Genomic DNA, 26509 nt, shown 5'->3' with positions numbered 1-26509 from the left:
TAACGAAATAAATTAACTCTTATTAAATAAATGATTCCTATTTAAAGCTAAATACTTACCTGTAAAATAAATCCTAATATAGCTACAATATAAATTACATTTATATTATAGCTATTTTAGGATTAATATTTATTTTACAGGCAACTTTGTAATTATTTTAACCAGGTACAATAGCTATTAAATAGTTAAGAACTATTTAATAGTTACCTAGTTAAAATAATTACAAATTTACCTGTAAAATAAATCCTAACCTAAGATATAATTAAACCTAACACTACCCTATCAATAAAATAATTAAATAAACTACCTACAATTACCTACAATTAACCTAACACTACACTATCAATAAATTAATTAAACACAATTGCTACAAATAAATACAATTAAATAAACTATCTAAAGTACAAAAAATAAAAAAGAACTAAGTTACAGAAAATAAAAAAATATTTACAAACATAAGAAAAATATTACAACAATTTTAAACTAATTACACCTACTCTAAGCCCCCTAATAAAATAACAAAGACCCCCAAAATAAAAAATTCCCTACCCTATTCTAAAATACAAAAATTACAAGCTCTTTTACCTTACCAGCCCTGAACAGGGCCCTTTGCGGGGCATGCCCCAAGAATTTCAGCTCTTTTGCCTGTAAAAAAAAAACATACAATACCCCCCCCCCCAACATTACAACCCACCACCCACATACCCCTAATCTAACCCAAACCCCCTTAAATAAACCTAACACTAATCCCCTGAAGATCTTCCTACCTTGTCTTCACCATCCAGGTATCACCGATCCGTCCTGGCTCCAAGATCTTCATCCAACCCAAGCGGGGGTTGGCGATCCATAATCCGGTGCTCCAAAGTCTTCCTCCTATCCGGCAAGAAGAGGACATCCGGACCGGCAAACATCTTCTCCAAGCGGCATCTTCTATGTTCTTCCATCCGATGACGACCGGCTCCATCTTGAAGACCTCCAGCGCGGATCCATCCTCTTCTTCCGACGACTAGACGACGAATGACGGTTCCTTTAAGGGACGTCATCCAAGATGGCGTCCCTCGAATTCCGATTGGCTGATAGGATTCTATCAGCCAATCGGAATTAAGGTAGGAATTTTCTGATTGGCTGATGGAATCAGCCAATCAGAATCAAGTTCAATCCGATTGGCTGATCCAATCAGCCAATCAGATTGAGCTCGCATTCTATTGGCTGTTCCGATCAATTGTAGGTAATTGTAGGTAGTTTATTTAATTATTTTATTGATAGGGTAGTGTTAGGTTTAATTATATCTTAGGTTAGGATTTATTTTACAGGTAAATTTGTAATTATTTTAACTAGGTAACTATTAAATAGTTCTTAACTATTTAATAGCTATTGTACCTGGTTAAAATAATTACAAAAGTTGCCTGTAAAATAAATATTAATCCTAAAATAGCTATAATATAAATGTAATTTATATTGTAGCTATATTAGGATTTATTTTACAGGTAAGTATTTAGCTTTAAATAGGAATCATTTATTTAATAAGAGTTAATTTATTTCGTTAGATAAAAATTATATTTAACTTAGGGGGGTGTTAGTGTTAGGGTTAGACTTAGCTTTAGGGGTTAATACATTTATTAGAATAGCGGTGAGCTCCGGTCGGCAGATTAGGGGTTAATAATTGAAGTTAGGTGTCGGCAATGTTAGGGAGGGCAGATTAGGGGTTAATACTATTTATGATAGGGTTAGTGAGGCGGATTAGGGGTTAATACATTTATTATAGTAGCGCTCAGGTCCCGCTCGGCAGATTAGGGGTTAATAAGTGTAGGTAGGTGTCGGCGACGTTGTGGGGGGCAGATTAGGGGTTAATAAACATAACATAGGGGTCGGCGATGTTAGGGCAGCAGATTAGGGGTACATAGGGATAACGTAGGTGGCGGCGGTTTACGGAGCGGCAGATTAGGGGTTAAAAGTGTAATGCAGGGGTCAGCGATAGCGGGGGCGGCAGATTAGGGGTTAATAAGTGTAAGATTAGGGGTGTTTAGACTCGGGGTACATGTTAGAGTGTTAGGTGCAGACGTAGGAAGTGTTTCCCCATAGGAAACAATGGGGCTGCGTTAGGAGCTGAACGCTGCTTTTTTTGCAGGTGTTAGGTTTTTTTTCAGCTCAAACAGCCCCATTGTTTCCTATGGGAGAATCGTGCACGAGCACGTTTTTGAGGCCGGCCGCGTCCGTAAGCAACTCTGGTATCGAGAGTTGCATTTGCGGTAAATATGCTCTACGCTCCTTTTTTGGAGCCTAACGCAGCATTTGTTTTAACTCTCGATACCAGAGTTAAATTTATGGTGCGGCCAGAAAAAAGCCCGCGGAGCGTTAACAGCCCTTTTACCGCCGAACTCTAAATCTAGGCCACTGTGATTAATTGCTCTGTGCCACCACTCATATCTGGTGTAACATTAGTGTAAATTTTAAAAAAAAACTTTTACATTAGTTTGCTAGTGTAATCTAATTTCATTTTCCATCAGGCCTGTGTGTTAGGCCCACAGCATATACTGTGCCTAATTGCTCTGTTTCCCACCACTCATATCTGGTGTAACATTAGTGTAAATGTTTTTATAAAAAACTTTTACATCAGTCTGCCAGTGTAATCTAATTGCAGTTGCCAGGCCAGCCTGCCACTGCCAGCCTCAGTGCCACCACTCATATCTGGTGTAACATTAGTGTAAATTTGTTAAAAAAATTTTTTTACATCAGTCTGCTAGTGTTATTTAATTGTAGTTGCCAGGCCAGCCTGTCACTAGTGCCAGCCTGTGTGTCAAGCTCCCAGCATATACTGTGCCTACTTCCATCCTCAGTGCCACCACTCATATCTGTTGTAACATTAGTGTAACTTTTGTAAAAAAAAACTTTTACATCAGTCTGCTAATGTTATTTAATTTTAGTTGCCAGGCCAGCCTGCCACTAGTGCCAGCCTGTGTTTCAGGCTCCCAGCATATACTGTGCCCACTTCCATCCTCAGTGCCACCACTCTTATCTGTTGTAACATTAGTGTAAATTTTGTAATTTTTTTTTTTTACATCAGTCTGCTAGTGTTATTTAATTTTAGTTGCCAGGCCATCGTGCCACTAGTGCCAGCCTGTGTGTCAGGCTCCCAGCATATACTGTGCCTACTTCCATCATCAGTGCCACCACTCCTATCTGGTGTAACATTAGTGTAATTTTTTTTAAAAAAAAACTTTTACATCAGTCTGCTAGTGTTATTTAATTTTATTTGCCAGGCCAGCCTGCCACTAGTGCCAGCCTGTGTGTCAGGCTCCCAGCATATACTGTGCCTACTTCCATCCTCAGTCCCACCACTCCTATCTGTTGTAACATTAGTGTAAGTTTTGTAAAAAAAAACTTTTACATCAGTCTGCTAGTGTTATTTAATTTTAGTTGCCAGGCCAGCCTGCCACTAGTGCCAGCCTGTGTGTCAGGCTCCCAGCATACACTGTGTGCAGAATTATTAGGCAAATGAGTATTTTGACCACATCATCCTCTTTATGCATGTTGTCTTACTCCAAGCTGTATAGGCTCGAAAGCCTACTACCAATTAAGCATATTAGGTGATGTGCATCTCTGTAATGAGAAGGGGGTGTGGTCTAATGACATCAACACCCTATATCAGGTGTGCATAATTATTAGGCAACTTCCTTTCCTTTGGCAAAATGGGTCAAAAGAAGGACTTGACAGGCTCAGAAAAGTTAAAAATAGTGAGATATCTTGCAGAGGGATGCAGCACTCTTAAAATTCCAAAGCTTCTGAAGCGTGATCATCGAACAATCAAGCGTTTCATTCAAAATAGTCAACAGGGTTGCAAGAAGCGTGTGGAAAAACCAAGGCGCAAAATAACTGCCCATGAACTGAGGAAAAGTCAAGCGTGCAGCTTCCAAGATGCCACTTGCCACCAGTTTGGCCATATTTCAGAGCTGCAACATCACTGGAGTGCCCAAAAGCACAAGTTGTGCAATACTCAGAGACATGGCCAAGGTAAGAAAGGCTGAAAGACGACCACCACTGAACAAGACACACAAGCTGAAACGTCAAGACTGGGCCAAGAAATATCTCAAGACTGATTTTTCTAAGGTTTTATGGACTGATGAAATGAGAGTGAGTCTTGATGGGCCAGATGGATGGGCCCGTGCTGGATTGGTAAAGGGCAGAGAGCTCCAGTCCGACTCAGACGCCAGCAAGGTGGAGGTGGAGTACTGGTTTGGGCTGGTATCATCAAAGATGAGCTTGTGGGGCCTTTTCGGGTTGAGGAGGGAGTCAAGCTCAACTCCCAGTCCTACTGCCAGTTTCTGGAAGACACCTTCTTCAAGCAGTGGTACAGGAAGAAGTCTGCATCCTTCAAGAAAAACATGATTTTCATGCAGGACAATGCTCCATCACACGCGTCCAAGTACTCCACAGCGTGGCTGGCAAGAAAGGGTATAAAAGAAGAAAATCTAATGACATGGCCTCCTTGTTCACCTGATCTGAACCCCATTGAGAACATGTGGTCCATCATCAAATGTGAGATTTACAAGGAGGGAAAACAGTACACCTCTCTGAACAGTGTCTGGGAGGCTGTGGTTGTTGCTGCACGCAATGTTGATGGTGAACAGATCAAAACACTGACAGAATCCATGGATGGCAGGCTTTTGAGTGTCCTTGCAAAGAAAGGTGGCTATATTGGTCACTGATTTGTTTTTGTTTTGTTTTTGAATGTCAGAAATGTATATTTGTGAATGTTGATATGTTATATTGGTTTCACTGGTAAAAATAAATAATTGAAATGGGTATATATTTGTTTTTTGTTAAGTTGCCTAATAATTATGCACAGTAATAGTCACCTGCACACACAGATATCCCCCTAAAATAGCTATAACTAAAAACAAACTAAAAACTACTTCCAAAAATATTCAGCTTTGATATTAATGAGTTTTTTGGGTTCATTGAGAACATGGTTGTTGTTCAATAATAAAATTAATCCTCAAAAATACAACTTGCCTAATAATTCTGCACTCCCTGTATACTGTGCCTACTTCCATCCTCAGTGCCACCACTCCTATCTGTTGCAACATTAGTGTAAATTTTTTTTATTTATTTTTTTACTTCAGTCTGCTAGTGTTATTTAATTGCAGTTGCCTGCCTGCCAGCGTGTGTGCCAGTCCCACTTGCCAACTAGTGCCACCAATTATATTTGTTATAACAGTATTGTAAATATTTTTAAAAAAAACTTTTTTGACTGTGAAACATCAGTCAGCTAGTGTAATCTAATTGCAGTTGCCTGCCTGCCAGCGTGTGTGCCAGGCCCACTTGCCAACTAGTGCCACCAATCATATTTGTTATAACAGTAGTGCAAATATTTTAAAAAAAACTTTTTTGACTGTGAAACATCAGTCTGCTAGTGTAATCTAATTGAAGTTGCCTGCCTGCCAGCGTGTGTGCCAGGCCTACTTGCCAAGTTAGTGGCACCACTCATATTTGTTGTAACAGTAGAGTAAATATTTAAAAAAAAACTTTTTTGACTGTGAAACATCAGTCTGCTAGTTCAATCGAATTGCAGTTGCCTGCCTGCCAGTGTGTGTGCCAGGCCCACTTACCAACTAGTGCCACCAATCATATTTGTTATAACAGTAGTGTAAATATTTAAAAAAAAAACTTTTTGACTGTGAAACATCAGTCTGCTAGTGTAATCTAATTGAAGTTGCCTGCCAGCGTGTGTGCCAGGCCCACTTGCCAAGTTAGTGGCACCACTCATATTTGTTGTAACAGTAGTGTAAATATTTCATAAAAAAACTTTTTTGACTGTGAAACATCAGTCTGCTAGTGTAATCTAATTGAAGTTGCCTGCCTGCCAGCGTGTGCCAGGCCCACTTGTCAACTAGTGCCACCAATCATATATGTTGTAACAGTAGTGTAAATATTTAAAATAAAAAAAATTTTGGACTGTGAAACATCAGTCTGCTATTGTAATCTTATTGCATTTGCCTGCCTGCCAGCGTGTTTGCCAGGCCCACTTGCCAACTAGTGCCACCACTCATATTTGTTATAAAATTGTAATCTAATTGAAGTTGCCTGCCTGCCAGCGTGTGTTCCAGGCCCACTTGCCAAGTTAGTGGCACCACTCATATTTGTTGTAACAGTAGTGTAAATATTTTTTTAAAAAAATTTTTGGACTGTGAAACATCAGTCTGCTAGTGCAATCGAATCGCAGTTGCCTGCCTGCCAGCGTGTGTGCCAGGCCCACTTGCCAACTAGTGCCACCAATCATATTTGTTATAACAGTAGTGTAAATATTTTTTAAAAAAACTTTTTTGATTGTGAAACATCATTCAGCTAATGTAATCTAATTGCAGTTGCCTGCCTGCCAGCGTGTGTGCCAAGCCCACTTGCCAACTAGTGCCACCAATCATATTTGTTATAACAGTAGTGTAAATATTTTTTAAAAAAACTTTTTGGACTGTGAAACATCAGACTGCTAGTGTAATCTAATTGAAGTTGCCTGCCTGCCAGCGTGTGTGCCAGGCCCACTTGCCAACTAGTGCCACCAATCATATTTGTTGTAACAGTAGTGTAAATATTTTTTAAAAAAACTTTTTGGACTGTGAAACATCAGTCTACTATTGTAATCTTATTGCATTTGCCTGCCTGCCAGCGTGTGTGCCAGGCCCGCTTGCCAACTTAGTGGCATCACTCATATTTGTTGTAACAGTAGTTTAAATATTTAAAAAATAAAACATTTTGACTGTGAAAAATCAGTCTGCTTTTCTGTGTCAGGCTCACAGCGTATACTGTGCCCACTTGCCCAGTGGCACCACTCATATTTTGTATAATAGTAGTATAAGTCTACATTTTAAAAAAAAATGACAGGCAGAGGCAGGCCATCCCGCAGGTGCCTTTGTGGTCGTGGTGCTGTGATTCCCTTTGACCCTACAATAATGCACAGTGTTCAGAGGCCATGTGCCATGAATGAGAAATGTTCTGAGGAGGACCTCGTTGAATGGCTAACACAGGACACCCAATCTTCTACAGCTTCCGCTCCTAACCTTGACGCACCATCCACCTCCAGCTTTGCTTCGGGCACCTCTCAAGTGACCAGTGCCACTCGCCCGCCTGCCGCCACCACCAACACTAGCACCACAGCCGCTTCACTTGATCTGTCAGAGGAGTTATTGACACATCAGTTGGAAGAAATGAGTGATGCGCAACCATCATTGACAGAGGATGTAGATAACAGTGATATGTCTCAGTCAGGCAGCATTACAGACATGGACGTACGGTGTGATGATGATGGTGATGTTTTACCTGCTTCCTTTGTTGATTTGTCAGATACAAGTGAAGCGGTTGATGATGATGCGTCCGTGGATGTCACGTGGGTGCCTGCTAGAAGAGAAGAAGAAGAGGGGGAAAGTTCAGATAGGGAGACAGAGAGGAGGAGGAGAAGATGAGTTGGAAGCAGGGGGAGGTCATCGCAAGGAGATAGTGGCACAGTCAGACAGCATGCATCGGCATCCGGGGTCAGCCAGACAGCACGCCAATCAACGCATGCTGTTGCCACCACCAGAATGCCGTCATCGCAGAGCTCAGCAGTGTGGCATTTTTTGTGTGTGTCTGCCTCTGACAACAGCGATGCCATTTGCAACCCGTGCCAAAAGAAACTGATTCGTGGGAAGTCCAACACCCACCTAGGTACAACTGCTTTGCGAAGGCACATGGTCTCACATCACAAACACCAATGGGATGAACACATGAGTAGAAGCAGCACACAAACTCAAAGCCGCCATCCTCCTCCTGGTCCAGCATCTTCAGCCACCTCAACCACTGCTGTCCTCCTTGCCCCCTCTCAACCATCCGCCACTCAGTCTCTCTTACGTAGCAGTTCCTGGTCATCTGCCCACAGTCAGGTGTCTGTCAAGAAAATGTTTGAGTGTAAGAAGCCAATTGCCCAAAGTCATCCCCTTGCCCGGCGTCTCTGAAAGCTGGCTTGTCTGAACTCTTAGCCCGCCAGCTTTTACCATACAAGCTGGTGGAGTCTGAGGCGTTCAAAAAATTTGTATCTATTGGGACACCGCAGTGGAAGGTACCCGGCTTAAATTTCTTTTCACAAAAGGCAATCCCCAACCTGTACTCGATTGTGCGAAAGGAAGTAATGGCATGTCTGGCACACAGCGTTCGGGCAAGGGTCCATCTGACCACTGATAGCTGGTCTGCAAAGCATGGTCAGGGCAGATATATCACCTACATTGCGCATTGGGTAAACCTGCTGACGGCTGACAAGCATGGAATGCGTGGCTCTGCAGAGGAGTTGGTGACATTACCACGACTTGCAGGCAGGCCTGCTGCTATCTCCTCTACTCCTCCTACTCCATCCTCTTCCATAACCTCTTCCTCGGCTGAGTCCTCTTCTGCTGCGCATCTTGCTCCACATCAACGGCACCCCCCCCAGCTCCCCAGGTACTATTCAACATCCCGGATACGGCAGTGTCACGCCATCTTGGGGTTGACTTGCCTGAAAGCCGAGAGTCACACCGCACCAGCACTCCTGTCCGCCCTGAACGCACAGGTGGATCAGTGGCTGACTCCGCACCAACTGGAGATTGGCAAAGTTGTTTCTGACAATGGAAGTAATTCGGTGGCGGCATTGAAATTGGGCAAGTTGACACATGTGCCGTGCATGGCACGTGTGTGTAATCTGATTGTACAACGCTTTGTGCATAAGTACCCAGGCTTACAGGATGTCCTGAAGCAGGCCAGGAAGGTGTGTGGCCATTACAGGCGTTCCTACACAGCCATGGCGCACTTGTCAGATATCCAGCGGTGAAACAACCTGCCACTGAGGCGCTCAGTTACTGAAATGTTACCGAATTCACGCGAGTCGGAAAGGATGGAGCAGTTCAAAAATAAATTAAAAAGTATGCTTTACACAGCGTATAAGGGTGATGTCACAGCACAACGGGAATCTAACAGGGGAAGAGATGAAAGTAATCCTCCTCCTCCTCCCACAACCACGCCAGCAAGGACAGGATGCTTTCCAGACGTGTTGTTGATGGAGGACATGCGGACCTTTTTAACTCCTATGCATCACCACAGCCCTTCGGGATCCAGCCTCAGAGAAAGACTCAACCGACAGGTAGCAGACTACCTAGCATTAACTGCGGATCTCGACACTCTGAGGAGCGATGGACCCCTTGACTACTGGGTGTGCAGGCTTGACCTGTGGTCTGAGCTATCCCAATTTTCAATCGAACATCTGGCCTGCCCCGCTTCAAGTGTCCTGTCAGAAAAGGACCTTCAGTGCAGCAGGAGGTATTGTCACTGAGAAGAGAAGTCGCCTAGGTCAAAAAAGTCTTGATTATCTCACCTTTATTAAAATGAATGAGGGATGGATCCCAAAGGGACTGACATTGTGCGATACATTAGAGTAAAAAAGGCCTGATGAGATGAGCTGCCTTGGGCTACAAATGGTACACACGCTGCTGTATTTTATCTTCGAATGCCGGATGACTTGCGTGACTTATCCGCCAACAACTAGGGTTCAAGCCGCAATGTTTTAGGGCACTTTCTAACTGTCAAAGAAACATCAATTTTTCTGGCCGCTGCTACAGCAGCGGCTGCAACAATACCTACTTTTTCAGGCATTAGTACATGCCTAATTTTTCTGGCCTCTGGTGCTGCACTGTGGCTACAAAACCCAAACCAAAAAAAGGCACATAACAGTGATTAAACTGTTAAGAATAGTACTACTTAACAAACCACACATATCTGGTGGCACAGTAGATTGCACGCGCAGTGCCCCAAATTTGAAGTAGGAGGACCGACCAAGCATCTTTTTCCATCTCCCGGTTCCTAAAAATTATCTCCGGGTTCCTAAAAACGATGCCATACCTGTACTCGATTGTGCAAAAGGAAGTGATGGCATATGGGGTCTTTCATGCTGTCGTGCCTGTTGAGGGTCGGTGACCCTCGTATAAAAATGCTGAAGGAGAACGACCTGTACTGGGTGTCCAAGCATCTTTTTCCATCTCCTGGTTCCTAAAAATTATCTCCGGGTTCCTAAAATCGATGCCATACCTGTACTCGATTATGCAAAAGTAAGTCATTGCAGATGGGGTCTTTCATGCTGTCGTGCCTGTTTGGGATCGGGGACCCTTGTATAAAAAAGGCTGAAGGAGAACGACCTGTACTGGGTGTCCAAGCATCTTTTTCCATCTCCCGGTTCCTAAAAATTATCTCCGGGTTCCTAAAATCGATGCCATACCTTTACTCGATTGTGCAACAGTAAGTCATGGCAGATGGGGTCTTTCATGCTGTCGTGCCTGTTTGGGGTCAGGGACCCTCGTATAAAAAGGCTGAAGGAGAACGACCTGTACTGGGTGTCCAAACATTGTTGTCCATCTCCCGGATGTAGCGGTACTCCACTAGGGAGTCTCCCTTCCTCTGTCCAAACCTAGGGGTGGCCACCGGTTAGTGGGACCAGAGATATAGTTGCTGAGACCGGGGTCAAGCCAGCAGGTGTATCTCCCCCAGCTGGGCTGGTCTCAGTGGACTCCCAGTCAGGTAGCGTCCTCTCTGCCCTGCAGGTCTTTCTTGGCAGGTATTGTCCCCTCTGCCTGTCTGCTTCTAGGCAGGAATAAATCCCCCTGCCAGACTGCTTCTTGGCAGGAATAGATCCCTCTGCCTCCAAAAAGTGGGACCAGGGCTATCGTGGCTGAGACCGGGGTCAAGCCAGCGGCTGTATCTCCCCCAGCTGGGCTGGTCTCAGTGGGCTCCCAGGCAGGTAGCTTCCCCTCTGCCTGTCTGCTTCTAGGCAGGAATAGATCCCTCTGCCTCACTGCACACTTCCAGCAGGTAGCGTGCCCTCTGGTTTCTTATAGGCAGGAATCGATCCCTCTGCCTTGCTGCTCCTTTCAGGCAGGCCAGCTCTTTGCATACAGGCCCACAGACTCTGTAACAGATCTCTCTTGCAGGGAGAGGTGCAGCCAGAATGCAGGGTCAGAACCTCTGCAACTGGTATACCTGAAAGAATCAGACAGCACAAAAAGGCAATCCCGCACACCAACCTGTACTCGATTGTGCAAAAGGAAGTAACCTTACCATGGGTCCCAGATATATTGCATCTATTGATCGATGTAATTCGTATCTATCAAATGTATATTGCATCTTTTGATCTATGTAATTCGTATCTATCAAATGTATATTGCATCTTTTGATCTATGTAATTCGTATCTATCAAATGTATATTGCATCTTTTGATCTATGTAATTCGTATCTATCAAATGTATATTGAATCTTTTGATCTGCCTTGCTGCTCCTTTCAGGCAGGCCAGCTCTTTGCATACAGGCCCACAGACTCTGTATCAGATCTCTCTTGCAGGGAGAGGTGCAGCCAGAATGCAGGGTCAGAACCTCTGCAACTGGTATACTTGATTGTGCAAAAGGAAGTAACCTTACCATGGGTCTCAGCCGCACGTCTTTGTAATTCTCTGTCTGGGAAATTATATATCTTTCAAATTAGCTATTTATTTATCAAATCTATCTAACTATCAATCGTATCTATCAAATGTATATTGCATCTATTGATCTATGCAATTCGTATCTATCAAATGTATATTGCATCTATTGATCTATGTAATTCGTATCTATCAAATGTATATTGCATCTTTTGATCTATGTAATTCGTATCTATCAAATGTATATTGCATCTATTGATCTATGTAATCTATGGATCTATCTATTAAATCTATCGATCTCGTGGCCGGACTGTTTTGTGACAGCCACTTGTGTTTCGGCCAAATTTGAAGTAGGAGGACAGACCAAGCATCTTCTTCCATCTCCCTGTTCTGAAAATCAAGGCCATATAGACCTCCCCCGATAGGGGGAGTAACAGGTATTAAACTGCTAAGAATAGTACTACTTAGTACTTAACACACCACGGGTCCCAGACCGCATGTCTTATTGTTATACTCTGTCAGGGAAATTATATATCTATCAAATCTATCTATTTATCTATCGAATCTATCTAACTATCAATCGTATCTATCAAATATATATTGCATCTATTGATCTATGTAAGGGCATACAAATAATATATAAAAGCAAATAGTATGTAAATACAATTGCTTCTCTAATTTAGTCTTCAGTAGAAACCTGTAAACCAATATTTAAATGATACAACATTTAAAAGGACATTAAAAGGTCATGTTATATTTCAACAGAACATAGGATTGAACAGGCTCTTCTAGATAAATACAATTTTAATCCCAGCAAAGTGGTTAAATATGTAGTTAAAGCCCCATTCAGAAGCAGGAAGTCTGTCATGTTCAGAAACGGCAACAGATGATTGGCTAGGTCGTGAAGCCTACTGATTGTGCAGCCAGAATGCAGGGTCGGAACCTCTGCAACTGGTATACCTGAAAGAATCAGACAGGACTACCTGTTCCAGAAGGAACTACTACTATTGCTTTATTTCACTCAGGACTAGCTTTTACAAACACACCAGTAAGCTTATGGTGACACACACTCCTTAATATCGGATCTATCAAATGTATATTGCATCTATTGATCTATGTAATTCGTATCTATCAAATGTATATTGCATCTTTTGATCTATGTAATTGGTATCTATCAAATGTATATTGCATCTATTGATCTATGTAATCTATGGATCTATCTATCAAATCTATCAATCTCGTGGCCGGATTGTTTTGTGACAGCCACTTGTGTTTCGGCCAAATTTGAAGTAGGAGGACAGACCAAGCATCTTCTTCCATCTCCCTGTTCCAAAAATCAAGACCATATAGACCTCCCCCGATAGGGGGAGTAACAGGTATTAAACTGCTAAGAATAGTACTACTTAGTACTTAACACACCACGGGTCCCAGACCGCATGTCTTATTGTTATACTCTGTCAGGGAAATTATTTATCTATCAAATCTATCTATTTATTTATCGAATCTATCGAACTATCAATCGTATCTATCAAATATATATTGCATCTATTGATCTCTGTAATTCGTATCTATCAAATGTATATTGCATCTTTTGATCTATGTTATTCGTATCTATCAAATGTATATTGCATCTTTTGATCTATGTAATTCATATCTATCAAATGTATATTGCATCTTTTGATCTATGTAATCCGTATCTATCAAATGTAAATTGCATCTTTTGATCTATGTAATTCGTATCTATCAAATGTATATTGCATCTTTTGATCTATGTAATTGGTATCTATCAAATGTATATTGCATCTATTGATCTATGCAATTCGTATCTATCAAATGTATATTGCATCTATTGATCTATGGAATTCGTATCTATCAAATGTATATTGCATCTATTGATCTATGTAATTCATATCTATCAAATGTATATTGCATCTTTTGATCTATGTAATTGGTATCTATCAAATGTATATTGCATCTATTGATGTAATTCGTATCTAGCAAATGTATATTGCATCTTTTAATCCATGTAATTCGTATCTATCAAATGTATATTGCATCTTTTGATCTATGTAATTCGTATCTATCAAATGTAAATTGCATCTTTTGATCTATGTAATTCGTATCTATCAAATGTATATTGCATCTATTGATCTATGTAATCTATGTATCTATCTATCAAATCTATCGATCTCGTGGTTGTGCAAATGGACTGTTTGCGGTTGTTTGCGGTGCGTTAAACGGGGAGTTTGGTCTGTCACTGGGAAGCGGGCGTAACCCTTACACTACCTGATAGATACAACATCATACCTGATGTTTTAAAGCACGTTATTCCAAACAATTTAGGAATGTTAGGTGATCTATGCCCTTTATGGATTAAAATCAGACTCTGCATCAACTATGTAATTTTCCGTGGGAGTTTTGCCATGAATCCCCCTCCGGCATGCCACAGTCCAGGTGTTAGTCCCATTGAAACAACTTTTCCATCACTATTGTGGCCAGAAAGAGTCCCTGTGGGTTTTAAAATTTGCCTGCCCATTTGCCCGGTTCGCCGGTTCGTGAAGATTTGCGGAAGTTCGCGTTCGCCATTTGCAAACGCAAAATTTTAGGTTTGCGACATCACTAATGAACGTTTTGTGTTTAACTCCAGGGTGCAGCTACCACATGAGACAGTTGAGGAGTTTGTCACTGACCTCAGATTAAAAAGCAGGTCTTGTAACTATGGTCCTCTGCAATAATCTTTAATCAGAGATAGACTTGTGATAGGCTGCAATAGTAATAAAACACGTGAGAGGCTACTATGATGATGATCTTTATGTGGACATGGTCAAACAAGTACCTAAAAAAGATAAGGAATGGATTGTAGAGGTGGAAGCACATGGTGCACTGATACCATTTAAAGTAGATACTGGAGCAGATCCCAATGTTATTCCAGAGGCTCTATGGAAAAAGCTACAACCTAGACCCAAACTTCAGAGACAAACTAAAGTACTAAAAGCATATAATGGACTTGACATTCCAACTGTGGGTCAATGCATACTCACCCTAAAGCATAACTCCACAGTCACAAAACACCCATTTGTTGTGGTTCCTGGAGAAAAGGTTCCTTTAATTGAATTACAATCTATACAACAACTAGGGCTGCTCACCAAGCTTTTTGAAATTACAGAACAGAAGTACAAGGGTATTGATACCTTACTTGAAAAGTTAAAGGATGTTCTCAGTGGACTTGGTAAACTCCCCATTAAATATAAAATTGCTTTAAAGCCAAGAGCATTGCCAGTGATTCATGCTCTACGCAAAGTACCTGTAGCCCTACAAGAAAAACTTAAAAAAGAACTATAGCGCTTGATAAAGATGGATGTCCTAGAGCAGGTACACAAACCAACTGAATGGGTTCATTCTTTAGTTATTATGGCGAAAAAGGATGGTTCCCTAAGGTTGTGTCTGGACCCCAAAGAGTTAAATGCCAGTATTAAAAGGGAACACTATCAAATACCAACACAAAATGAAATCCTAGGGGAGATGACTGGTGCCCAGCTGTTTGGCAGTTACCGCTGGAGAAAGGAAGCAGGCGCATATGTACTTTCAATACACCCTTTGGAAAGCACTGTTTCAAGCGTTTTCCATTTGGTCTTTGTTCAGCGCCCAAAATATTCCACCGAACCATCCAGCAACTGTTTGATGGGGTAGAAGGTGTCAAAGTGTACATAGATATATTGAGATCATCTCAAATTGTGGAGTGAAGCCTGACCCTGCCAAGGTCAAGGATATTGATAGCATGCCAAGTCCTGCAAACAAGAAAGAATTACAAAGATTCCTGGGAATGGTAACCTACTTGGGGACGTTCATTGCAAATCTCTCAGACAAAACTAAACACATGAGAGGTTTACTGGTAAAGACTGTTGAATGGCATTGGGGAAAGGCGCATGAGGCTGAATTTGTTTTACTAAAGGAATTGCTAATGACAGCACCTACACTACAGTTTTTTGATGCTTCACGTAAAACAAAAGTTCCACAGATGCATCCAAAGATGGACTTGGTGCAGTCCTGTTACAACATGATGGCACAGGGTGGAGGCCTATTGCATATGCAGCCAGGGCTTTTACAGAAACTAAATACAAGTATGCTCGGATAGAAAAGGAGACACTTGGCATTACGTTTGGCTGCGAAGCATTTCACAATTTTGTTTACGGGACTTAATTTGTAATTGAAACTGATCATAAGCCCCTAATAATTTTTCACAAAGAGTTATGGAAAGCTCCACCTAGAATTCAGAGATAGCTGCTCAAGCTGCAAAAATATGACTATATATTGGAGTTTTATCCTGGCAGACATCTGTTAATCGCAGATACCTTGTCAAGAATTTGGTCTGTGCGAACCAGGTCTCCAGATGATGGCAGGGATGCTGATGTGGATGTGCATATTAACAGCATTGTGATGTCGGGAGTAATTTCACCAGTCATGTGGAAAAAACTGCAACAGGCTACAACAGAAGATGAAACTCTTCAAAATGTGATGCAAGCCATACTTTTGACAAATAAGAAAATATACATGCCAAAACAATACCTTGTACACAGGGATGAACTATCCGTGCTTGGCAATGTACTTTTGAAAGGCAGGAGATTGGAAATTCCAGTTTCTCTCCGACGAGAAATGCTACAAAAAATACATGAAGGACATTTAGGGATACAAAAATGTAAGAGGACAGCAAGGGAAGTTCTTTTCTGGCCTTCAATGATGAGTGATATAGCAGCTGCAGTGTCTTCATGTCCCACCTGTTAGTTATTTCAGCCAGCCAGTCCAAAAGAACATTTACTGCAGGAAGATATGGTGAAGATTCCTTGGCATACAGTGGTAGTAGATTTTTTTCAGCAATGCTGGACTCTTACTCACAGGGCCGGATTTCTCATTAGCAGGGATAGGCACAGACAAAGGCTGTGGCGGACATTTTCCAAATTACAGACCTTAGTGAAGGACACCAAGGTACATTTTAAATTAAAAACATTATTTTATACAGGGAGTGCAGAATTATTAGGCAAATGAGTATTTTGACCACATCATCCTCTTTATGCATGTTGTCTTACTCCAAGCTGTATAGGCTCAAAAGCCTACTACCAATTAAGCATATTAGGTGATGTGCATCTCTGTAATGAGAAGGGGTGTGGTCTAATGACATCAACACCCTATATCAGGTGTGCATAATTATTAGGCAACTTCCTTTCCTTTGGCAAAATGGGTCAAAAGAAGGACTTGACAGGCTCAGAAAAGTCAAAAATAGTGAGATATCTTGCAGAGGGATGCAGCACTCTTAAAATTGCAAAGCTTCTGAAGTGTGATCATCGAACAATCAAGCGTTTCATTCAAAATAGTCAACAGGGTCGCAAGAAGCGTGTGGAAAAAAGAAGGCGCAAAATAACTGCCCATGAACTGAGAAAAGTCAAGCGTGCAGCTGCCAAGATGCCACTTGCCACCAGTTTGGCCATATTTCAGAGCTGCAACATCACTGGAGTGCCCAAAAGCACAAGGTGTGCAATACTCAGAGACATGGCCAAGGTAAGAAAGGCTGAAAGATGACCACCACTGAACAAGACATACAAGCTGAAACGTCAAGACTGGGCCAAGAAATATCTCAAGACTGATTTTTCTAAGGTTTTATGGACTGATGAAATGAGAGTGAGTCTTGATGGGCCAGATGGATGGGCCCGTGGCTGGATTGGTAAAGGGCAGAGAGCTCCAGTCCGACTCAGACGCCAGCAAGGTGGAGGTGGAGTACTGGTTTGGGCTGGTATCATCAGAGACTAGCTTGTGGGGCCTTTTCGGGTTGAGGATGGAGTCAAGCTCAACTCCCAGTCCTACTGCCAGTTTCTGGAAGACACCTTCTTCAAGCAGTGGTACAGGAAGAAGTCTGCATCCTTCAAGAAAAACATGATTTTCATGCAGGACAATGCTCCATCACACGCGTCCAAGTACTCCACAGCGTGGCTGGCAAGAAAGGGTATAAAAGAAGAAAATCTAATGACATGGCCTCCTTGTTCACCTGATCTGAACCCCATTGAGAACCTGTGGTCCATCATCAAATGTGAGATTTACAAGGAGGGAAAACAGTACACCTCTCTGAACAGTGTCTGGGAGGCTGTGGTTGCTGCTGCACGCAATGTTGATGGTGAACAGATCAAAACACTGACAGAATCCATGGATGGCAGGCTTTTGAGTGTCCTTGCAAAGAAAGGTGGCTATATTGGTCACTGATTTGTTTTTGTTTTGTTTTTGAATGTCAGAAATGTATATTTGTGAATGTTGAGATGTTATATTGGTTTCACTGGTAAAAATAAATAATTGAAATGGGTATATATTTGTTTTTTGTTAAGTTGCCTAATAATTATGCACAGTAATAGTCACCTGCACACACAGATATCCCCCTAAAATAGCTATAACTAAAAACAAACTAAAAACTACTTCCAAAACTATTCAGCTTTGATATTAATGAGTTTTTTGGGTTCATTGAGAACATGGTTGTTGTTCAATAATAAAATTAATCCTCAAAAATACAACTTGCCTAATAATTCTGCACTCCCTGTATATTTTATAGTGCTTGGTGTTAATATACTGATGCAGATACCACTGATCCTATAACCAGCCCTCCTCTGGCTATACCCATGTGCCAGTGTCACTACTGTGTCATTATATAGCACTGGGTGTTATAATACTGATGCAGATACCATTGACCCTATAACCATCCCTTGTCTGACTATACGCATGTGCCAGTGTCACTACTGTGTCATTATATAGCGCTGGGTGTTATTATACTGATGCAGATACCACTGACCCTATAACCAGCCCTTGTCTGGCTATACGCATGTGCCAGTGTCAATACTGTGTCATTATATAGCGCTGGGTGTTATTATACTGATGCAGATACCACTGATCCTATAACCAGCCCTCCTCTGGCTATACCCATGTGCCAGTGCCACTACTGTGTCATTATATAGCACTGGGTGTTATTATACTGATGCAGATACCATTGACCCTATAACCATCCCTTGTCTGACTATACGCATGTGCCAGTGTCAATACTGTGTCATTATATAGCGCTGGGTGTTATTATACTGATGCAGATACCACTGACCCTATAACCAGCCCTTGTCTAGCTATACGCATGTGCCAGTGTTACTACTGTGTCTTTGTATATAGCTGGGTGTTATTATACAGATGCAGATACACATCCAGTATTTCACTCAGGCTTTAGTTATTCCATAACTTATAACCCAATATCGCTAGCAGTCTCTTGACAAGCCACTAACTTTATTCACACTACATATTTTTTTTATTCCTATTATTCAATCAAAACATATACTAAGGTTGTGGCGGACACTGCAAGGGCTAGTCACGGACACCTTGCCTATCCCTGCTCATTAGGCACAGTAGGCATGTGCCTACAGACGCACTGCAGTGAGGGGCGCCTGCCAGCTGCCTGTATCGGCAATTAGGAACAATGCAAAAGCCATTTTTTTTCTTTTGCACCTATTTCAGGCACAAAACTGGCTAGCAGCTCACAACATCAAATGAGCCATACAAACATTCCTTCCCCTCTGCTCCCTTCCTCCCTCCCCCCTTTCAGACTGAAGTGTGTTTTTAAACCGGGCCAGTGTGGTAAAGGGGTGACCCGGTGTCAGGCAACTGAGAGATGTACTGCAAGCATTAGCAGGCACCGCCCCTCCTCTGCCCGTGCAGACATCAAGGAAGTGATTTACTGCATGTTTTGAAACAGAAGCATGGCACCATGGACCAGAAGGTAGGGGGTCTGGCTACTGTCTAAGTTGTGGGACTGCTTGTCACCGAGGATAGTTAAAGATGTGCCATTAACTCACTCACCGCTGACAGCATTTTGCATATAGTGTTAGGTACATTACTGATCTGTTTGAACAATTGGCAGCAGCTGAAAATACGTTTAACTTATTGTACCCAAATAACACTATATGCAGCCAGCACTTAGTTTAAGGGACATTTAAAACTAAACAGTTCATGTGAAATCCCCTAAAACAACAATAGTCAAAACAAGTCCACCCAACAAAAAGAGAGCAGTGGAGTACAGAGGAAGGACCCCCCCCATACAACAAATAACCATAAATCCATTTAATGCACAATAGAAATATGTCCAGGATTTCACAACTGTCTTTCTCTAACAACCTGCCAGTGAACAGGATGGGTTACAAAATTAATCTACTAGAGCACTATAGCTGTGACATCTTTATTTTACTATGTGCTGTTTCAAAAGAGAAGTATGTTAAATACATACACCCACTACACATGCATGCTACAAATATACACACAAGACACTCATCAAGTGACATATTACTATTAACTTTTATTAATATTGTTATGTCCTTATGACACTAGATTAAGAAGCATATGTAATATATCTGATGTTATAGCTCCACATTACAAAAAAAAACAAAAAAACATTAGAGGGAGTGACACCATGAGTTACAACTTTCAAATTCACTTCTATTATCTAATTTGCTTTGTTCTCTTGGTATCCTTTGTTGAAAAGAATACCCAGGTAGGCTCATGAGCTGGGACCTAGCTGCTGATTGGTGGCTGCAAATATATGCCTCTTGTCACTGGCTTACTGATGCATTTAGCTAATTCCCAGTAATGCATTGCTGCTCCTTCAATAAAGGATACCAAGAAAATTAAGCAAAATTGATAATAGATGTAAATTGGTAAGTTGTTTAAAATGTAATGCTCTATCTGAATTATTTTAGGTTTCAAGTCCGTTTAAGGATGGAATAATTTATCTAAAGTTTTAAAAGCATTTTTTTTTCATTGTTCAATTCAAGTATGTTTGCAATAGATTTGTTTTCATTTTGCTGCAGTGAATTCTAATTAAAGGGACAGTAAAGTCACAATTAAACTTTCTTGATTCAGAGTATGCAATTTTAAACAACTTTCCAATGTACTTCTGTTATCAAACTTGCTTTGTTCTCTTGGCATCTTTTATTGAAGAGTAACACTAGGTAGACTAATAAGAGCTCAGGAGTGTCCACGTGTCTTTAGTACTCTATGGCAACAGTGTTTTGCAACATTATTTGTAGCTTTATTATAAAAAACCTAAAACAAATATTATTTTTTCACTTTTTTTGTAAGGGGGGGGGGGGGCGCTTCGGGTTTTTGTGCCTACAGGCACCTGAGATGTAAATCCGGCCCTGCTTACTCATCTTACCCAGAGGTTTCCAAACTTAGGAATACGTCATCAGAGCATGTATGCAGGAAATTACGAGCTATATTTTCAAAGTTTGGCATCCCTACAATCCTAAAAACAGACAATGGACCCCAGTTCTCCTGCAGGTACTTTAAGGCATTTTCTGAAGAGTTTGGATGTCTTCACAGAACATCAAGTCCCAAATATCCTCAAGGGAATGGATTAGCTGAGTGCGGAGTCAAAATCATTAAGAGACTATTTACAAAGGCTAGTCACTCATGTGAGCTTTGCTTAATTATCGAGCAAAACCTTTGGAAGGTGGCAAATCTCCTGCAGAATTATTATTTGGGCGTCAGATAAAGACAAAGCTGCCACAATTGCATTTGACACAGTATCATTATGGCAGAAACTTGCATACTTCCTACATAGAAAAGAAGGAAGGAATAAGGGAACGTCAGAAAAGGAACTATGACAAAAGTGCAAAGAATGTAAAAATGCTGCACATTGGGGACACCGTAAAGATCTGGACAGGTCAACGCTGGATGAATGAAGCTGTAGTTCTGTGTAAAGTTGAGATAGTAAAGACAAAGCAGGGAGTGGTGTTGAGACGTAATCAGAAACATTTATTAAAGATACCAAATCATTCTTTGATCCGAACACAGTCATTGGACATGGATTGGTTAAGCAATGCTGAGGATTCAGAAAAGGCTTGTCCAGAACTGCAACAGAATGTAATTGATCGGGATACATTTCTGGTAAATGAACCTGATGAAGAGTCATCTTTTGAGGATACTGACAGTACAGAGGACATTCCTGCCCCAGTACAGTATCCAGGAGGAACACTACAACAGCCCTAAAAAGGGGGCCAACATACTTAAGTGGCAGAGCTGTCAGAAAGCCACAAAGACTCATTGAAGAATGTTAACTGCATCTGACACTAACTCATTGCTACTGCATTTTGTGTTATACTTAGTTTAGTTGTTCTAGGTTGATTGTCATGCCAGAAAATGTAGACATCTTGTTTGTTTTTATGTTGTTGTTTGTTTTGTATAGAAAAGGAGAGATGTGCTGAGCTGAGCCTGTAATGCAGATGCATAAGGGTCAGATAACAGGAAGGGAGCTGATGCCCCAGGAAGTGATTAGCTCTAGAGCAGCCAGGAAAAGCTCAGCAGACAGAGAGCATCTCAGTTGTCAGGGCTCAGATATAATAAAGAAGTTTATTTAAAAGAACCTTGTGGATCATTTCAGTACATCATACAGCTGAACAACACATGTTCTGCAAAAGACTAATAGCCTGTCTGCACAGTTTGCAATGAGACTCCATGGTAGAGAGAATATAGTTCCAAGTTGCTTTGCATGTGGGTGGGTTTAGCTGCTTCTCTATAGTTTATTGGACAGTATAGCTATCAGCAGGGTAGGCCTTTGGGCAATGCGGACAGGCGACCGCCTCGGGCCCCGCGGTCAGGGCCCCCCGCAAAGTAGTCAAAAAATATATTTTTAAAAATTTTTAATAATTTTTTTGAAATTGTATTTTTTTTAAAATATATTTTGTTTTGCGCCTTTTTGTTGTTGTTGGCGCAATACATTTTTTTTGAGGGTGGGGGGCCACGACCCATGAGACACACACCATGGCAGCATGCCAGGTGACAGCAGCATCTGAATGATTGGAAGATATAACTTTTATTCAGTGCTGTCACTGAGGAGGAGGCGGAGCAAGGCACTGGAGGGCAGAGGCGGAGCACAGCTGCCTTCTGCCTGTCATGCTGACGAGGGACTTCAGAGCACAGCAGAGTGAGCAACTCGCAGACCGCTCATAGCCAGGTGAGGAGCCCTGCTTTGGCCCAGGCCCCCAGACATTTTAATTATTCAAAGGCACTCTGGCAGGTAGGCTGGGGCATAATTTTATTGCAGGGGGACTGGGCTTCATTTTATTGCAGGGGGGCTTCATTTTATTGCTGGGGGCAATTGAAGGGGGGCTGTGGCATAATTTTATTGCAGGGGGGATTAATTTTATTGTTGGGGGCTGGGGAAATCATTTTATTGTTGGGGCATCATATTTTTGCTGGGGGGCTTAATTTTATTGCAGGGGAGATGGGGCATAATTTTATTGCTGGGGCATCATTTTTGTGCTGGGGGCATCATTTTTTTTGCTGGAGGACCTGGGGGCATATTTTTATTGCAGGGGGCATCATTTTATTGCAGGGGGGCGTCTTTTTATTGCAGTGGTGGGGGGGCACTATTTTATTGGAATGGGACTGGGGCATCATTTTATTGCAGGGGGCTGGGGGCTTCCTTTTATTGCTGGGTGCATCATTTATGGCAGGGGTGCTGGGGGCATCATATTTTTGTTGGGGGCATCATTTTATTGCAGGGGCTGGGGGCATCATTTTATTGCAGGGGAGCTGGGGCATCATTTTATTGCAGGGGGGCTGGGGCATCATTTTATTGCAGGTGGACTGGGCATTATTTTATTGCTAGGGGCATCATTTATTGCAATGGGGATGGGGCATCATTTTATTGCAGGGGAACTGGGCATTATTTTATTGCAGGGGGGTTTCATTTTATTGCTGGGGGCATAATTTTATTGCAGTGGGGATGGGGCATAATTTTATTGCAGGGGAACTGTGCATCATTTTATTGCTGGGGGCATCATTGCAGTGGGGCTGGGGTAATCATTTTTTGTAGGGGGGCTGGGGGCATCATTTTATTGCAGGGGCATCATCTTATTGCAGGGGGGCTTCATTGTATTGCTGGTGGCATCATTTTATTGCAGTGGGGCTGGTGGCATCATTTTATTGCAGTGGGGCTGGGGCATCATTTTATTGCAGGGGGACTGGGGGCTTCATTTTATTGCTGGGTGCATGATTTATTGCAGGGGTGCTGGGGGCATCATATTTTTGTTGGGGGCATCATATTTTTGTTAGGGGCATAATTTTATTGCAGGGGAGATGGGACATAATTTTATTGCTGGGGCATCATTTTTGTGCTGGGGGCATAATTTTTTGTTGGGGGGCCTATTTTTATTGCAGGGGGCATCATTTTATTGCAGGGGGCTTCAATTTATTGCAGTGGGGGGCTGGGGGCACTATTTTATTGCAATGGGGCTGGGGCATCATTTTATTGCAGGGGGACTGGAGGTTTCATTTTATTGCTGGGTGCATCATTTATTGCAGGAGTGCTGGGGGCATCATATTTTTGTTGGGGGCATAATTTTATTGCAGGGGCTGGGGGCATCATTTTAATGCAGGGGAGCTGGGGCATCATTTTATTGCTGGGGCATCATTTTTTTGCAGGGGGCTGGGGCATCATTTTTTGCAGGGGGCTGGGGCATCATTTTATTGCTAGGGGCATCATTTATTGCAGTTGGGATGGGGCATCATTTTATTGCAGGGGGACTGGGCATTATTTTATTGCAGGGGGTTTCATTTTATTGCTGGGGGCCTCATTTTATTGCTGGGGAATCATTTTATTGCAGTGGGGATGGGGCATCATTTTATTGCAGGTAGCATCATTGCAGGGGGCTGGGGGCATCTTTTTATTGCAGGGGTATCATCTTATTGCAGGGGGGCTGGGCATCTTTTTTTTGCAGGGGGGATTTATTGTATTCCTGGTGGCATCTGTTTATTGCAGCGGGGCTGGGGGCATCATTTTATTGCAGTGGGACTGGGGCATCATTTTATTGCAGGGGGACTGGGGCTTCATTTTATTGCTGGGTGCATCATTTATTGCAGAGGTGCTGGGGGCATCATATTTTTGTTGGGGGCATAATTTTATTGCAAGGGGGATTCATTTTATTGTTGGGGGGCTGGGGAAATAATTTTATTGTTGGGGGCATCATATTTTTGTTGGGGGCATCATTTTATTGCAGGGTATCTGGGGGCATCATTTTATTGCAGGGGAGCTGGGGAATAATTTTATTGCTGGGGCATCATTTTTTTGCAGGGGGGGCTGGGAGCATCATTTTATTGCAGGGGGCATCATTTTATTCCAGGGGGACTGGGCATTTTTTTATTGCAGGGGGTTTCATTTTATTGCTGGGGGCATCATTTTATTGCAGTGGGGAGGGGGCATAATTTTATTGCAGGGGGACTGGGCATAATTTTATTGCTGGGGGCATTGTTGCAGGGGGACTGGGCATAATTTTATTGCTGGGGGCATCATTGCAGTTGGACTGGGGTAATTATTTATTGCTGGGGGTATCATCTTATTGCAGGGGGGCTTGGCATCATTTTATTGCAGGGGGGCTTCATTGTATTGCTGGGGGCATCATTTTATTGCAGGGGGGCTGGGGGTTTAATTGTATTGCTGGGGGCATCATTGCAGTGGGGCTGGGGGAAATATTTATTGCTGGGGGAATCATTTACTGCTTGGGGCATCATACTTTTGTTGGGGGCATCATACTTTTGTTGGGGGGCATTATTTTATTGCAGGGGAGATGGGGCATCATTTTATTGCTGGGGCATTATTTTTGTGCTGGGGCTTCATTTTATTGCAGGGGGGCTTCATTGTATTGCTGGAGGCACCATTTAATTTATTTATTGCGTGTGTGTGTGGGCTGTGTGTGTGTAGTGTGTGTGTGGGGTGTGTGTGTGTGTGCTGTGTGTGTGGGCTGTGTGTGTGTGTGCTGTGTGTGTGTGTGTGCTGTGTGTGTGTGTGTGTGTGGGCTGTGTGTGTGTGTGTGTGTGCTGTGTGTGTGTGTGGGGGCTGTTTGTGTGTGTGTATGTGTGGGCTGTGTGTGTGCTGTGTGTATGTGTGGGGTGTGTGTGTATGTGTGGGTTGTGTGTGTGTGGGCTGTGCATGTGTGGGCTGTGTATGCGTGGGCTGTGTATGTGTGGGCTGTGTATGTGTGAGCTGTGTATGTGTGGGTTGTGTGTGTGTGGGCTGTGCATGTGTGGGCTGTGCATGCGTGGGCTGTGCATGCGTGGGCTGTGTATGCGTGGGCTGTGTATGCGTGGGCTGTGTATGCGTGGGCTGTGTATGTGTGGGTTGTGTGTGTGTGGGCTGTGCATGTGTGGGCTGTGTATGCATGGGCTGTGTGTGTGTGGGCTGTGCATGTGTGGGCTGTGTATGCGTGGGCTGTGTGTGTGTATGTGTGGGCTGTTTGTGTGTGTGTATGTGTGGGCTGTGTGTGTGCTGTGTGTGTGTGTGGGCTGTGTGTGTGTGGAGGGGCTGTGTGTGTGGGGGGGCTGTGTGTGTGTGTGGGCTGTGGGTGTGTGTGTATGTGTGGGGTGTGTATGTGTGGGCTGTGTATGTGTGGGCTGTGTATGTGGGTTGTGTGTGTGTGGGCTGTGTATGCATGGGCTGTGTGTGTGGGCTGTTTGTGTGTGTGTGTGTATGTGTGGGCTGTGTGGGTGTGTGTATGTGTGGGCTGTGTGTGTGTGTGTGTTGGTTGTGTGTGTGTGTATGTGTGGGCTGTGTGTGTGTGGGGTGTGTGTACCTGTGTTCCTGTGTATGTGTGTGTGGGCTGTGTACACCTGTGTTCCTGTGTATGTGTCTGAGTGTGTGGCTGTATGTGTATATAAATATCTCTGTGTATTATATCTGTGTGTTTGTGTGGTACAGTGCATAGCCCCATTTCTTAAGTATTTTTTGTTTTGGGTAGAGGCCCTGGGCTGTCAATCTGCCTAAGGACCTGCACTTGCTAGGGCCGGCCCTGGCGTCTCTAATGTTCTTGTTATCATAAGAAAACACATAAAAATAAGGCCCAGTTCAACTCAACTATTCCTAATTGTCAGCATAATTCTTCATTATATACATAAACAGTTGTTCCAATAGTACAAATGGTATATTGCAATATATAATGTTATAGTGCTCCACATTTAGTGGATTTATGTTTTTTTTTATATAT

The 26509-nt window shown here is 42.5% G+C and overlaps 1 protein-coding gene across 4 annotated transcripts in view; it reads left to right on the top strand.

The window, feature by feature from the left end:
* ANXA5 (annexin A5) overlaps positions 1–26509 on the top strand; it is a 194263-nt gene that overhangs the window by 10357 nt on the left and 157397 nt on the right. The window contains exon 1 of one of the 4 annotated variants that reach the window (XM_053703606.1): positions 19225–19251. The exons of the other annotated variants lie outside the window; for them this stretch is intronic. Coding sequence (XP_053559581.1) covers positions 19240–19251 — 12 coding nt within the window. The 5' untranslated portion in view covers positions 19225–19239. Of the gene's footprint in view, positions 1–19224; positions 19252–26509 lie in introns of those variants that run through there. 4 annotated transcript variants of the gene reach the window in all.

Source organism: Bombina bombina, chromosome 2 (genome assembly GCF_027579735.1).
Source record: "Bombina bombina isolate aBomBom1 chromosome 2, aBomBom1.pri, whole genome shotgun sequence".
Taxonomy (NCBI): domain Eukaryota; kingdom Metazoa; phylum Chordata; class Amphibia; order Anura; family Bombinatoridae; genus Bombina; species Bombina bombina.
This window is presented reverse-complemented; position numbering and strand designations above follow the sequence as displayed.